This window comes from Apodemus sylvaticus, chromosome 8 (assembly GCF_947179515.1).
Source record: "Apodemus sylvaticus chromosome 8, mApoSyl1.1, whole genome shotgun sequence".
Classification (NCBI taxonomy): domain Eukaryota; kingdom Metazoa; phylum Chordata; class Mammalia; order Rodentia; family Muridae; genus Apodemus; species Apodemus sylvaticus.
The window spans coordinates 110,886,686-110,901,559 of record NC_067479.1 but is presented as its reverse complement, the minus strand read 5'-3'; the positions used below and the strand labels follow the sequence as shown (position 1 = coordinate 110,901,559).

At 44.0% G+C, this 14,874-nt stretch overlaps 1 protein-coding gene across 2 annotated transcripts in view; it reads right to left on the bottom strand.

Annotated features, from left to right (window-relative positions):
• Window positions 1-14,874, bottom strand: part of Ptprg (protein tyrosine phosphatase receptor type G) — a 680,693-nt gene that overhangs the window by 18,663 nt on the left and 647,156 nt on the right. For both annotated transcript variants that reach the window (XM_052190336.1, XM_052190337.1), the window contains 10 exons: window positions 13,427-13,523; window positions 10,673-10,755; window positions 10,348-10,482; window positions 9,241-9,375; window positions 7,384-7,556; window positions 5,859-5,994; window positions 5,201-5,347; window positions 2,647-2,740; window positions 1,567-1,643; window positions 933-1,061 (listed from right to left, as the gene is read on the bottom strand). In XM_052190336.1, the coding sequence (XP_052046296.1) occupies window positions 933-1,061; window positions 1,567-1,643; window positions 2,647-2,740; window positions 5,201-5,347; window positions 5,859-5,994; window positions 7,384-7,556; window positions 9,241-9,375; window positions 10,348-10,482; window positions 10,673-10,755; window positions 13,427-13,523 (1,206 nt within the window). The remainder of the gene's footprint in view (window positions 1-932; window positions 1,062-1,566; window positions 1,644-2,646; window positions 2,741-5,200; window positions 5,348-5,858; window positions 5,995-7,383; window positions 7,557-9,240; window positions 9,376-10,347; window positions 10,483-10,672; window positions 10,756-13,426; window positions 13,524-14,874) is intronic.

The window sequence follows — 14,874 nt, the reverse complement described above, 5'->3', positions numbered from 1 at the left end:
TTGCTGCCATTCCGCATCAGACCAAAGCGGCCTTGGGATTCTGAAGCAGGAGCAAACTGCGGCAGGGCGAAGAAGCTCCCACGGACTGGGCACATAGTCAAACACTCATCCAGACTCGGGGGTTCAACCACAGGCTGTTCTTTCTTAATTACAAAACTCATTAATCCGACAGTCAGAGGCAGTTCCCCATTGTTTTTTGTCTTATCTCGTAGGCACCATGTCCACAGAATCACTTTTTAAGACCTAGCTAATTTTGAAATGTACATGCACAGCATATCTAAGCAGAAACATATAATTCTGTTTTTAAATATGTTTACCCATCTCCTATACAGGATCATTAGCAGATAAAGACTAAGTGAGGGAAAAGAACTAGAGGTTTAGATTCCCCTCTGTAGGATAGACCTAAATGGCTTCTCCTAGCTTCTCTCTTTTGTGGATGCTAAGGAATGGGAAAACGTTAGTACCTATTCCTATGATGTGGTGGCATGGGATGCACAGGGAAAATGATTAAGAGTTTGGACTTCAGACAGACAGATGACTTAGATACAAATCCAAGTTCAACTATTACTATACACTCTCGAACAAGGACATTCCTTCATTCTCATCCGAGATTAAAGAAGTTAGTTCATAGAAGGTAAACACAGTTGACATATACCATAAATGTAATAAGATACTCCCAGAAGGGGCATGCAGTGACTGGGAAGTCATTCTGGCCATGTTAGGAGTTTACTAAATCTTCCAAGGCTTTGCCCTGTCCATGTGGGTAGGAGCAGCACTGCAGATCAAGGATGGAACCGAAGAGGACAGCACTTGTGAAAAAGCCCTCTGCAGCATACGCAGACAGACAGAACAGCCCACGGCAAGGCACCGCAGTCAATTATGTTCGCAGCCTCCTGGGCTCCTGACTATAGAGCAGGTGTGCTTGAACTCACCAGGCTCTGGTTGTCTGGCAGCATGACAATGATCTGTGCATTATGATCCCAAATCATTCTCCAGAAATCTTTCGTAGTGTGTGGCAGAGGATGCTGGGTTATAATGAACTCATTGCTTCTGTAATACCCCTACAGTTAGAGAGAGAGGAAAAATTAGTGACTATGTACGTGTCATTGTAAGTGTGCAGAAGTAAATACAGTTGTGAAACAAGGCAGCATTATTTGGCTACCCTAAAAAACAAAGATTGGGAAAGGCATTCAGTACATTTGCTAATTTTAAGTTGTACTTCTGTGAACACTGTGCAGACAATTTTCTCTCCACATGCAATTCACTTCAAGTTACCCCTGCTGTTTTTACTTAACAGCAATTTCAACATTTATTTAAAAGCTAGATGGGTGAAATTAACAATAAAATTAATTCCTTAAGAAGCATTTGGCTTAATTTAGGTATTCTGTGCATTCCCACCCTTTGGGCATCTTTTGTTAAAAGTTTTAAGACACAGAAATTTCTATACTTTTGATGTTACGTGTTGAGAAATTACATCAAAAATGAAATCTGTCACAGGGGTGGTATGTACTCCTTAATCATAAATCCAGCCAATTAAACTGAAAGGTGTTAACGGTTGACTCTCACCATGATGTAAGAAGCATTAATGTAATCTGTTCCTTTCATCCCGGGCAACGGTGCAAGTCCCACTCGAGCACGCTCGGCTATCATATGGAAAGAAACAATAACACCACATTTGCCTTATTGTTCACAGGCGCTGGCAATTCTTCCTGGCCTTTACCTGGTGAATGGCTTGACTCCCTGGCTCCTTTCTAAGTCTTACATATTTAAACAAGCTAAAGTGTTATCCAGTAAGGAGGGTATTGAAGGAAAATTTCCCTGGGTAGTCAAGACAGTGTAGGATAAAAATTTAACTGTAGGAAAAGATTTCACAGCCTATTAGAGTAAAGCATGGGGAGGTATTTCAGATAACCCGACCCTGGTTTATTACACTTTTACAGTTACGCCAGCATTTGTTCTTCCTTTTCAACCCCTACGTGCCCGTGCCCTTCTCTCCCCGAAGGCCTTAGAGAGCACTGACCCTTTTCAATACAGACAGAGCAACAAATACCTGTATTTATATGGTATATGAAGTATTTTCTGCTAAGTCTTGAGTTAAGTATACAAAGGTCGCCACAAGTCAATAGGGCCCAGATCCAGAATAATTCAGTGGTGCAGTTCCAATTAACCTCTTAGTCCAGATTAATCTAAGACCCAAATTCTTAGTGCCACAGGGATAGTAGCAATATAGTCATTTTTTTAATCAATTATTTATTTATTTGGTGTACATTTGGTGTTTGGCCTATATATATGTCCGCGTAACGGTGTCAGATCCTCTGGAACTGGAGTTATAAACAGTTTTAAGCTGCCATGTGGGTGCTGGGAATTGAATCCGGGTCCTCTGTAAGAGCAGCCATTTAACCACTGAGCCATCTCTCCAGCCATCTCATTTTAAAAGCTGAAATACTGTGGCATTTTGAGACAAATCAAAACCGGGTTTCATGTCAGACAGGTCACGTGACATGCAGGTGCCCACACCCACCCTGTCTATTTGCCTTAAACTGCCTAGGTTGAACTCGGAGAAGTATTGTGTGCTTACGCCACACGTACAGTGAATTTCAGAACTCCTTGCACCCTGAGCGTGCGAGCGGCTAAGCTGATTTTTACCTGGCACGACGGAAGAGTTCCTGTTTTTCTCTTTGTTGCACTCCTTCTGGGCACTGAAGCACTCCACGTACTTTGCATTGCACTGCGTGATCAGCTGAAAAAGAGCACCGGTTTTTGGCATCGTTCAAAGGCACACTCACTACTACCTGCTTGAAACTGCAAGAATGTCAATCACCAGCCAGACTGAAACAATAAAGAGACTTTTGTACCCAAAGAACGCTTGTGCTTCACACATGGGCCTCTGCACAGTCGCCTGGCTTGTGTCTGCAGCCAGGCCCTAGGGGTCTGGAATGAAGGTACTGGGCACGTGGCAGTTACTGAACACTGGATTTTCCTGGTGCATGTAGTCACTGCTGTTGGGAATTTCTCTCTGAGTCCTCAGTAGCATATACCATTCAGATCTACATTACACTATTACTTAATCTAATTAAGATCTGAGCATACATCTTGGACATAAAGACCTTGGCCAATTCTTTGCACATTTCTGTGGACAGCCGGTTTTATTTTACAACCCTGTAGTGTGATTGTTCTTGTAAGTAACTAGGCTGAGACACTTTCTTAGCTGTGTTTTGTTAATAACTCTGTGACAGTTTCATACATGACTAGAATTTACTTTGGTCATTTTCATGCCTGTGACCCTCTCATAGTCTTCCTGGTGTTGCTGAATCTTTTCTTCACAACAAATTCTCTCTCTCTCTCTCTCTCTCTCTCTCTCTCTCTCTCTCTCTCTCTGTGTGTGTGTGTGTGTGTGTGTGTGAGAGAGAGAGAGAGAGAGAGAGAGAGAGAGAGATTGTGATCCACTGACTTTAATTAGAGTTCATGAGTGGGAGGTTATTTCTTAAGGTATGGGCGATGTACCAATGACTACACCACTGAAGAAAATACTGTGGTGTGTGGGCACATGTGTGCATGACTTGGTGTGGTCAGCAGAAAGGGGAGTAGGGGTTCTGTTATTTTCAGTTTTGAGTTTCTGCAAATGGTTAGTGCCTTAAAAGACCCAATTGTCTGGTGCTTTCCCAATAGTTGCAAAGACTTGTTTGGTGAATTCTAAAGAAATACAGATTGAGAGTTAACGCTTGGGAGTACTCTATCTATCACCTATGTGTCTATTAGCACATATAATTAGATATCTTAGGGATTGGAATCAAGTCTAGACATGAAAGTTGTTTATCATTCATATATATATATATATATATCATGATGATAATTTCACATACCTTTTGTGCATGAAACAGATGCACAAAATTATGTAGTATAGAAATTCCCTGTATGACATCACGTTGGCAATCAGAAAGGTTTGGAGTCTAAAGCATTTTGAATATCATATATTTAATATAAGGGTGCTCTTATTATTCTTTGAGCCTATTTTTATTTTTGCCTATATGTAAACAGTTTTTCATTCAAGATAGACAGAATGAGATGAATTTGTTCACTTTTAGTTTTCACATTCAAACTTTCCCCAGACTCTGAAATCCTCAAATATAGTGGAAATATAAAACAAAGTTTTTGAAAAATTTTGGTACTGTTTTGTGATGACCCATCTTTCATAATCAAAATAATGCAGTACCATCTGTTAACTACCTCAGGGGGTTTACAGTGGTAAGGCTGTTAGGAGGAGAACCTGAAATCTGGAATTGGTGCTATGATTGAACTCAGTCAAATGGACTTGTGTCTCATTTCCTACCGATTGGTATCGCTTATTTGGATGTCTCATGGCTTTGGCAGAGATGCCAAGGAGGATTTTTGAGTCTAGGTCAAGTTTTTCCATGACAACTTTTACTATAATCATCCTTTCCATCCCGATATGGAATGAGGAGATTCCACGTAGAATGCTGTGCTGAACTGGGGCAGGGCGAGGCTAAGGAGGAGAGTGCCCGGCCCCCTGGAGGTCGGGGCTTGACGTCAACTACACAAACCTTCACTGCCACTAGACTCCGTTCCATTAAAGTAAGTAAATCTCATCCCTGCTCTGTAGTAACACCTTTTTACTTTCCCAATAGCCTTCTGTACTGATTTTTCAAAGAAGTATATTTCGGCCACAGTATGTACACAAATGGTCAGGCCCCTTTCTTCCCCTTCTCTTCCTGATAAGTTCTTACTCTGTAACCGGCTGATTATGAACTTCTACCTAGGCCTGAATGCTGGGATTGCAGGCATGTGCTACCACTCCTGGATCAAATAACCACCCTCAAAAAAAGTATTACTGAATGCTTCTGAGGAGGAAAAAAACCACAACATTATCCTGGGGGTCAGACAGCCTCCTTGTGCCCAGAGGATACATTCAGACAGTCATCAGCAGCTCAAGAGAAAATAGAGTTCTGTGCCACATCTACTTGTATATGAGTGGATACATGTGATGAAAACCTCCCTCTGCATTTCCACCTCTACTTGAATGCAGCATGTTTTCCGCATGTTCACATGGCCAGACCTTGCCTTCACATTACATTTAAGGACTAAAAACAATACCCCATTTCAATGTCTACATGAATATGACCCAAATTCAGGGCATCTTCTAATTCCTTGTTTTTCCTAAAGACACCATTCACAGCACTACCTTAAACTGCTTTTCCAGTCGCGTCTTTCCTCCTACTCCCGGTATGAGGATGCTATTAACATAGCTATGCAGCTGACTGGAAGAAACTTCAGTTTCCTTCCCGAGAATGGCTTCCAACAGGGCATCGTGGATGAAAATGTACTGCTCCTGAAAGGCACACAGTGGTGGACAGTGAGGGTACCTGCCTGGGGACACCCACCCATCCACACAGTTGACGTTGGATTACACTGCTCTGCACAGGGACTGACAGTGAATTCCTCAAGCATTTATAGCTAGATGGTGATCCCAGTGCTCACTTGCTGATCTGCTATAACTTATGTTAGAGTAGAGACCTGTGCTAAGTTTAGCTCTGTGTTTTCCCACCACCTCCTGAGTTCAGTGATAGCACATAGCTATGAACACATGTTCAATAAGAAGCTTAAGAGCCAGTCTTTTCCACATATTTAAACGTGGGAAAGACAAGCATGCTTAACTCCCTGGGACCTAGAACATGACTTGCTGTAACTGTCGCTGATTCCTAAGTGTCCAGACTTTAAGACTGGGATGCAAAGCTGTGATTGGAGAAGAGTGTGCCCCTCAGCTGTCTCAAGTACAAACCCATACATTCCTCCAAGTTCTACGGGGATGGTTCGGGGCCATCTTTATGGCCGCTTCTTACCTCAGTCTGGACGAGGTAGTTTCGCTGTGTCCTGATGTGCTTCAGGAACCCCAGGACATTAACTGTGCTTTTGTCTTTGATCTGCCGCAGCATGCTGTCTATTACAATGTAGGTGCCTGTCCTGCCCACACCAGCGCTGGAAGAGATGGAAGCACTCAGCCTGTACCATTAACCCAAGGCATCCCTACCAACATACAAACAAATGCTCATGCACTAAGAAACAGCCCGGCCTCAGACAGCCTTCTAGAAATGACACAGGCTCTTCATGGAGAGAACCTGAACACTTCCCACCATCTAGACCTGAGGAAGAACACAGAATGCTTTTTTACTGTAGGATGACAAAGCTGCCACAGCTGCCTTCTTGGCTTTCCCTACAGCTCAACCAAGGCAAGAGACTGGAGGTGTCTTGCAGTAACCATCTTCACAGAAGAAGTAGGCAGCTGAGGCTGGGCAGGCTGCTCTCTCTTGCCCATGGTTCTCTGGATCTTTCATTAAATCCCTTTTGGTATAACTCTCCCAGTCTGCCTCTGGCTCATACAACCAGGAAACCAGCCAATGGTCTCAGTAGCAGAAAAATCCTATCAAAGGGGGTATTTATTTTCTTTTAGTAGAGAGGAGAATGGTGTGTGTAGACCATTCAGCTTTTTGTATTTATTTTCTTAATTCCTGTTTTAAAAGATCTGAACTATCTAGTATCACACGGCAAGCTTGTTTTTGCAGAATGCTTCCAGAAGGTTCCCAACTTAGCATAGTACCCGGACTGTTTGACAGACGGATTTCCACTGCTGGCTGCAGAATGGATTAGCAAAAAGGGAAGAGTTTTCCTAAGGCTTTAAACAGGTCCTATCTCAACTCCTGCAAATGTCTTACTTTGTAAGAACATTGTAAGAACACGCTAAGCAGCTATGCAGCATTAGCTACAGAATAAATAACTTGAGCACTAACTAAGGCAGGGGTGGGCCATGAGTGAGTAAAACACAGGAAAGGCATTCAAACAACCATCTAAGGTTGTTCCCGCTAGTTCAGAGATGAGAGGAACTTTTTCAAGAGTTTTTGTAAGACGTAGTTTATGTAACACATATAGTTAGAAATGAAAAGAACCACTTTATATATGTCATTTTTGTTGTTGTTGTTGTTATTATTATTATTATTATTGTTAGATCCCTCAGAAAGTTCATTTAGAGAAAGACTAGACTCTCTGCTATGGCGCTCTTGCCTATGTTCAAATTTTACTAAGTTGAGCCCACAATTCCGTATAGTAGTAGGGACCTTAGTAAGACCACTTCATAAAAACGAGATAGTCAAACAGATTTTGTTTTCCAAAGTCACAGATTTCTCCCCCCGCCCCATTTTTTCCCCAGATGAGGTTTTCATGAGACAGAAGTGAAGTTCCTCATAACTGCTCCAAGTTTGCCCTGTTCTCAGAGAGGATCTGTGCCACGTGAACTTTATCTGTGCTTTGAGCATAGGCCAAGTTCACAAGGCTCAAATCCCCCAGTCGTTTCCCTCCAAATGCCGACCCTACCTGCAGTGTACCAGCACAGGACCCATGTCTGGCATCCGGGCTGCAGATGACCTCCTCACGAAGGTAAGGACTGGGAGGGCATACTCAGGGACTCCCATGTCAGGCCACTGTGTGTAGTGATACTGGATCACCGTCCTCTCATTCTGACGACCTTTGGGGTTTCCCTTCTGGCCCTAGAAACGTGTAAAAAGGCACCTTGAACCCCCAGGGTTAGCAAAATGGTTAACAGTACGAAAGTATCAGGAAACAGCCTCTGATCTCATTCTTTAAACTACTGTTTAGGGGCTAAATTATTTCCTGTCTAGGATCAATTTACATGTTGTCACACGGTAACATCCACATCTCTCAAAAGAGAAGAATGAAATCATTCCAAAGATGAACATTCACCACCACCAGGGTTTGAAGCCTCCCACAAGGCCTCTCCTTCCAGACCTGCCTCCCTCCTGGGCGCTTTGCTTTCGTCTGCTGTTCTTGTCTCTTCTCCACCACTCCCTGGACGCCCCTAGCAGGGTCCTTACTGCCCACCATGCCACAGGAAGGCAGAGCTGTGAGGCAGGCCTGCCGCTCTAGAGTCAGGGCCACGCCTTGCTCTCTGTCTCTCTCACACGTGACTGATTCCAGACTGGTTTCCACTCAGGAGGCAACTTTTTACACTTTCATGTAATGCCCAACCTATGCATCGGTCACACAGAACAGCTACTGCGTTCTTTCTCTTAATCAGCTATCAAAGAAAGTCAACTGGGCCCGTTTGAGTACTTGAAGGACTCCTAAGATCTCTGTGAATTTTAGAATGATTATTGATTAGCTAGAACCATCCAGAAGCTGAACAGCTTGGTGCTGATGATTTAAAACAGTGTGGCTTACGCTAATCATAACTGTATGGGTGAAGGGCTGTTAACCTGAGGGTTTAGGGGAGCCTTAGAGCTGAGTAAGTGTGGGGTCCCCTGTGGCAAGGAGGCTGCCATTTGACTACATAAAGACCAAACAGCCCTGCTTCAGACAGCTGCCAGACTCAATGCTGTCATAAGTGTACTTTCTTACTGAGCTGCTATTTAGATCCCAAAATATCGCTGTGGAGAATCTTATGACGGAGGATTCCGAGGAGCGGGGCCAGGTATAAAAACTGAGAAAACTTGAAAGCAGCATTTCTACCCTGTGAGTCTCGGGATGCTATTAGTTTATAAAATGCAATGTGGTGGTTAAGTCGCATGACAGAGCACAGACTCAACCATCATGGTCCCTTGTGTTTACTGTCCATTTCTAAATGGCGGCTCATTTTAGGTAGCAGCCAGATCCCATTCTTACGGAATAGTAGAATATGAGTTTTAAATAACTGTCTTGCAGGGCCAGAAGTCCTTGGGATACTCTGAGAGACACAGCATTGAAACTATCGAAAAGCAAAATTCACAACTAGACGCCACTGTCTGCGCTGTGTTCTCAGCCTTAGACAACACTTACAGAGCCAGGTTCATGGGAAGGAAAGCCAGTCGGGTCACCTAACTGCTCTCCGTCACTCTGTCAATGCCTTTCTCAGGATGCACGCATATCAGGCAAAATGTTTTGGGGGCGGATACTTCAGTGGCCAGAGCCCTGGGTTCTATTCCTAGCACCTTATGAACCTGGTATAGTAGTTCATGCCAGTACTCAAGTGGTACAGATGGGAGGACTGACCCAACAATCCTAGATACGCAGCCAGTTAGAGGCCGGTCTGAGCTCTAGAAGACCCTACCTCAAAAAAAAAAAGTTGTGAAAAATGGTCTAAAAGCTTAGGTCTGCCTTCTCAGTGCATCCCCACCTGCCCAGCTCACACACCCAGTCCGCCCAGTTCACACACCCAGCCCACCCAGGTGTACATACCCTTTTCACTTTTGTATTTCTGACTGAAAATCGACGGACAGTGTAGCAGGCATGTACTTTTGTGCTCTTCAGTGTGACAATAATGTTCCCGTACTCCTCAGTGTTCTCCGTCGGCCAGTACTGATCACACTTTCTCTACAAAGAGGGAAAAGGTAGCATTTTCATACAACAGGACCAAGACACAGATATTACTGCCTTTACCAAAGAACTAAAAAAATGCATGGGCTTAAAGGCTCTGCGGCCTCTGAAGAAGTTCATGACTTGGAATAGGTTTGCAAACATTACTTGAAAAATGGGTTAGTATTTATGATCAGTACACACACACACACACACACACACACACAAAGAGAGAGAGAGAGAGGGAGAGAGGAAGGGAGAGAAAGAGAGAGAAAGAAGAGAGAGAAGAGAGAGAGGGGGAAAAGAGAGAGAAGAGAGAGAGAGAGAGAGAGAGAGAGAGAGAGAGAGAGAGAGAGAGAGAGCGACATATGAAGGAACCCTACACAAAATCTGGCCAAAGTGTGTTATAGAAAAGTTTTAAATACTACTTGGTCTGTTTTTGTCAAAGTCTACTTGGGAATCTCTGTGTCACACCTGAGGTCACTGTCAACGGAACGGGGATCCCATAGGCAGTGAGTCTGAGACGCGGTCTTTATTCCAGCCTAAATCAGCACTGTCTCCATGAGCTGAGAAGACAGCACCCTCTGCTACACTCTGCACACGGTCAGTGGGTTTGCCCTGGCTTTCCCCTCAGTTTCCCCCCTCACGCCACATTTCCCAGCATCCCCGCTTGCTGCTGTCTGTCTCCTATTCTTAGGTGTTGTTCCTCCCTTGAGTCTGTTTCTCACCTCAGGTATGAGAGTCTCTAAAAACCTCTACACTAGAGGATGCATTCACTTGCCTCACTGCATCCTAACGCATGCACGTGTTACCATAATTAATTTGGACTGGGACTCATCAGCTCTCTCAGAGGACACAAACCCATGAGGACAGAGGACAGAGAGGACACGTCCATTTCTTCACACCTGGCCGGCTTCCTTGCCTACCCTAAGCAGGTGCTCAGCCCCCATTCATTCACAAAACACTGACAGTGGGGCGATAGGCTCCTACCCTTCCTTTCTCCACAAGGTTTGTGATCATGATGATGATTCCTGTATTTTGTTCCCAAATCATCCTCCAGAAGTCTTCGAAGGTGGACTTTAAAGGTCCCTGGGTGGCAATGTAGGCTTTCGCTTTGTTGTAACCCTTCAAAGATGACACAGCATAAAGTGAGATCAAAGGTTTAGCACAGCAGATAGGTTAATAATTCAAGTACCCTCCACACTGAATAGGCTGTGTTCTCAGTGACATTTCTATGTGCTGCTAAAATACACCCAACCACCTCTGCTGCAGTCTTCCATTTTCCAAAGCAGGTTTAAGAACGTTTCTGACTTACATCGACATAGTTTGCATTAATGTAGTCGCTGTGCTTAGAGTCCTTTCCTGGTAAAGGTCTTAACTTCACCCTACTGTGATCATCTACAGAGAGGAAAAGACAAAAACAAAAATGTGATTGAAAACAGCAGCAGCTGGCAGAATCCTTAAGGCAACCTGGTGCCAAGACAAACAGCTACCAAGGACAGCTTCAAAGCCATCCCAACACTGCATAGCTGTTGCTATTCCAGACAGGGCCCGATGGAGTACGAATTGTGGCTTTTACTAGTTTTTATAAAAGTGCCAGAAATTCTGCAATCCTCTAAGATTTTATTTTCTATTTCAAAACCAGACTCAAAGGTCTTTGATTATCCAGGCCTTCACTCCCTGCTAGTACAGTAAATGGGGGGGAGGGTGTGCAGGGGGGAATGGGGGGGGGAATAAGAACACAAACATGAATACGAATGCATTGGTTGGATGGGTAAGGATGTTGGAAAGAGTTGAGGGAGGGAAACAATATAATCAAAATATACTGTATGACAAAAAGGTTTAAGTAATGTTTCTCATATGATGCCCATGTCTGTAAGGTGTTTTCCTGCCCTGTAAGGATGGATTCCAGCCACTTTCCCAGAATCAAAGGATTGGAAAGAACCAGAGCTGTGCCTGTATCATGATTCTGACACATTCAGGATCTGATTGTACCAGTTTATGTGGCAGTGCTTTGGTGTCCTTTGCTACATTAGGTCATGAACCAAGGGGGAGATGAACGTGACAGACTATGCACAGAACAGGAGTGGTTACAAGAACCCAACTCTCTGAACCTGTGCAGCAGAGATGACAGACAGTCTTTCAGCCAAATATTTCCAGCTGGGTATAATGGTGGCACATTTAATCCACAAACTCATGAGAGCAGAAGCAGGCAGATCTTTGTGAGTTCAAAACCAGCCTAGGCAACATAGCAAGTTCCAAGCTGGATGGGACTACACAGAGGGGCTCTATCTCAATGAAGGACATGATTCCTGTATGAATTATGCAAATAATGTGTTGGTTTCTATTTCTGCCCCATTTTGCATGTACTTTCTGGTTGCTGTCTGGGAAGGATGATGTCCGTGTGCCCTTGCTGGACTCATGGTAAGAAGGTATGTCTACGGGTCAAGGCTCACATTCAAAGGGTGATGTCCCCTGATGGGGGCAGCCAACAAATACTGGTCACTCTGATCAAAAGACTTCTTACACCTTTATACCTCCTCTTTACCCACTCATATAAACAAAACCAATAATCCTTACTCAAAAACAACTTGTTCTTTTAGAAATCGGGACAAATAAAATGATCTCTATTCATATGCGAAATGGTCTGATCTGCAGAAGCCCAGAGGAGTTCACAAGAATTATATTTTAGAATGAATGAGTCTGACCGATCCATGAACTATAATCAATATATAAAAATCACCTGTGCTTCTGTACAGTGAGCATGCTCATTTGCAACAGGCAGCAGAAGGAATGATGTGAGGGTGGGTAGAGAGATGGCACAGTGACCTAGAGCACTTTAGCTCTCGCAGAGGACTGGGGTTCCATTTAGAGTACCCCAGGCAGCTAACCCCTGTCTGTGACTTCAGTTCCAAGAGGGTCTGATGCCCTCTTGTGGTCTCTGGGGGCACTGCATGTACATGGTGCACAGACTTCCATGCAGGCAAAATGCCCATGCTCATAAATCTCAGAAAACAAACAAAAAAACAGGAATATTTTTCCCAAAGGAAGCAAAAGCGTATGCAATGCAAGTTTAAACCACGGTTGAAAGAAACAAGACCTAAGCATAAAGACATCCTCCTTCACAGCCAAGGACAGCATTAACATGGCTATGGTTCTGGGTTTAACCTCGAGTTTGGTACAATCCTTGTCAGAACCCTGGCTCAGTATTATGTATTAAGAGTCTAGTTGGTGCTAAATTTCATATGGAAATGCAAAGGAATAAAATAGCGTGAACAGGAGAATCTTAGTTTCCAATTTCAAGCTTTGCCACAAATCTGCCAATCATTACAGCTGTGTGGTGCTGGCAAGAGAACCCACACAGACATCGGAAATAGAATCCACGACCAGGAGTAACTCATTACCTTATAGTCAATAAAAGTGCTACCCCAATTCAATGGGGGAGAATGCTTTAAATCTTAAGCCTTAGTAAGAAGATACAGAACACATAGAAAAATTAATCCAAATGGATTGAAGACCTAAACAAGAATGCTAAACCCCCAAAACTCTAAAGACAGAAACACAAGAGTAAACATGGTATGGTCTTCCTTTCTAAGCTATGATCTTAAAAAGAGCACCAACAATAAAGAACAGGTTGGTTAGATGCTGACAGACTTTTGAGGAGTTGTTCTAGAGGGCTCCATGAAGAGACAGCAAAAAAATGAGCAGAACGCAGGGAACCCACAATATATAAAGTTCAACGGTAAAGAGAGAAAATTCAGCTAAGACAACGTGGAAGAGTAAAACACGAGAACAGACTTTCCCCCCAGAAGCTGCACAGATGCCAGGGAGCACACGAAAGAGCAGCACAGTCTCCTGACCACCGAGGTCAGCGTTAGGGACGTGCTTCAGCCAGCTCCCACTTCATCCCATCACGGGGGCAGAAAATGCCCCCACACTGCACACACCCTGTGATAAATTAGCTTCGGTTGTCAGCCTTTCTCGGCCCTCTGGTTCTGTCTGGCTTCTGATGCGGCGTGAAGACTTAATTTTCCTCACAGTAGAAGATAATCTAAAGGTTATTACTCACATGCTAGAATGTTGATGTATCTGTTTTTGTGCTTGTTATCTGGATGATTGGAATGCTCTGCAGTGATGTTCATATCAGCTGTACAGCGCTGGACTTCCTGATGAAGAAAAACAAGGTTTTAGAGACACCAGAAATCCAGAGGCACTGCCACCATGCATCAGGCAGCCATCAGCATAGGCTACAGACATGGTACTGGTTCTCTAAGACCACACTGTGGCTGACGAATGCTCAGTGCCGGGGCCAGGGAAGCCAGGGTGTATCTTAACATGCACATTATTCCGTCTGTTGCAGTGGGCAAACCTAGAGCACTGCCAATCATATCAGGTACAGCACATTACACAGAGGACAAAATTTAGTATTGTCATTTCACAGAGACTCAGAGATTCATGACGCAATCCTGTAAGATAGAATGTCCTTTATACGGAAACAACTTCACAGACACATCACAAGGTCGCGTGGAGTGACTGGCTTAGTCTATCTAGGTACGTTTTATGGCACTGCTATTAGGGGGACACCACCTAATGTCACAGTTCTCATTATCTGATGTCATGTTACATGGTATGACTCCTCCCCTCCTCTGTGCACACACTCATACGTACAGATATAGCTATATAGAGCCAGAGGCGAAGGGTCTACTCAACCCCTATAGGACCATTGTTTCCTCCAACTCAATCAGATCTGAGCATTGCTGTAACCTGAGAAGGCACAGGGATAATGTGAATGTGGCTCCCTTCTGTATCATTTTATCGTTTTGACCTGGTATTTGGGTGGTATAAGACAATATCTCCTTTAGAGTCTGAGATACAAAAGAATCTCTTTTTTAAATAAATCATAGTCTATAAGAAAAAAAAAAAGACTGTTAGCCAAATGTGATCAACAGAGAAGAGGCCCGAGGAAAAAATATGGGAATAAAAATAGAGGAACCAAGGGAGGCTTAAAATAGGATGTGGCAATTCACTGGAGTCTTACAGGATGCACGGGAACTTCCAAGAAGGACAATACACCAGGATTTGCAATGTGCTTGTAGGCTGCCTGGCCTCATTTCACAGACAGAACTCCACAAGCTAAAAAGTCTGTTTGAAATCACAGTCATGTTTAGCCCAACTAATTCCCTTGACTGGCTCGGATACAGTTGGCCTTGATGAACTGGTTGTGGACTCTTGTTTTAGTCAACTGAACTTTCATTAGAAACTCGGTGGTGTCAGGAGCAAGACTGCTCCCCTACCTTAGCTCTGGATATAAACATCTATCGGCCCAATCTGAAGCGGCTGAGAGGCTAAATTCCTGGGTCTTGAGTGCGTCCGACACGCAGAGACAGAGCTGACTGAGGAAGCGATCAGCAGTGCACAGCTGCCATTAAGACCAGGACCAACTTCCCAAGATCAGCAGGGGCTGGCTGAGCTCCACAAAGCAGCTCCACAGAGAGCTTCCTAGGGAGGAGCAGCTTC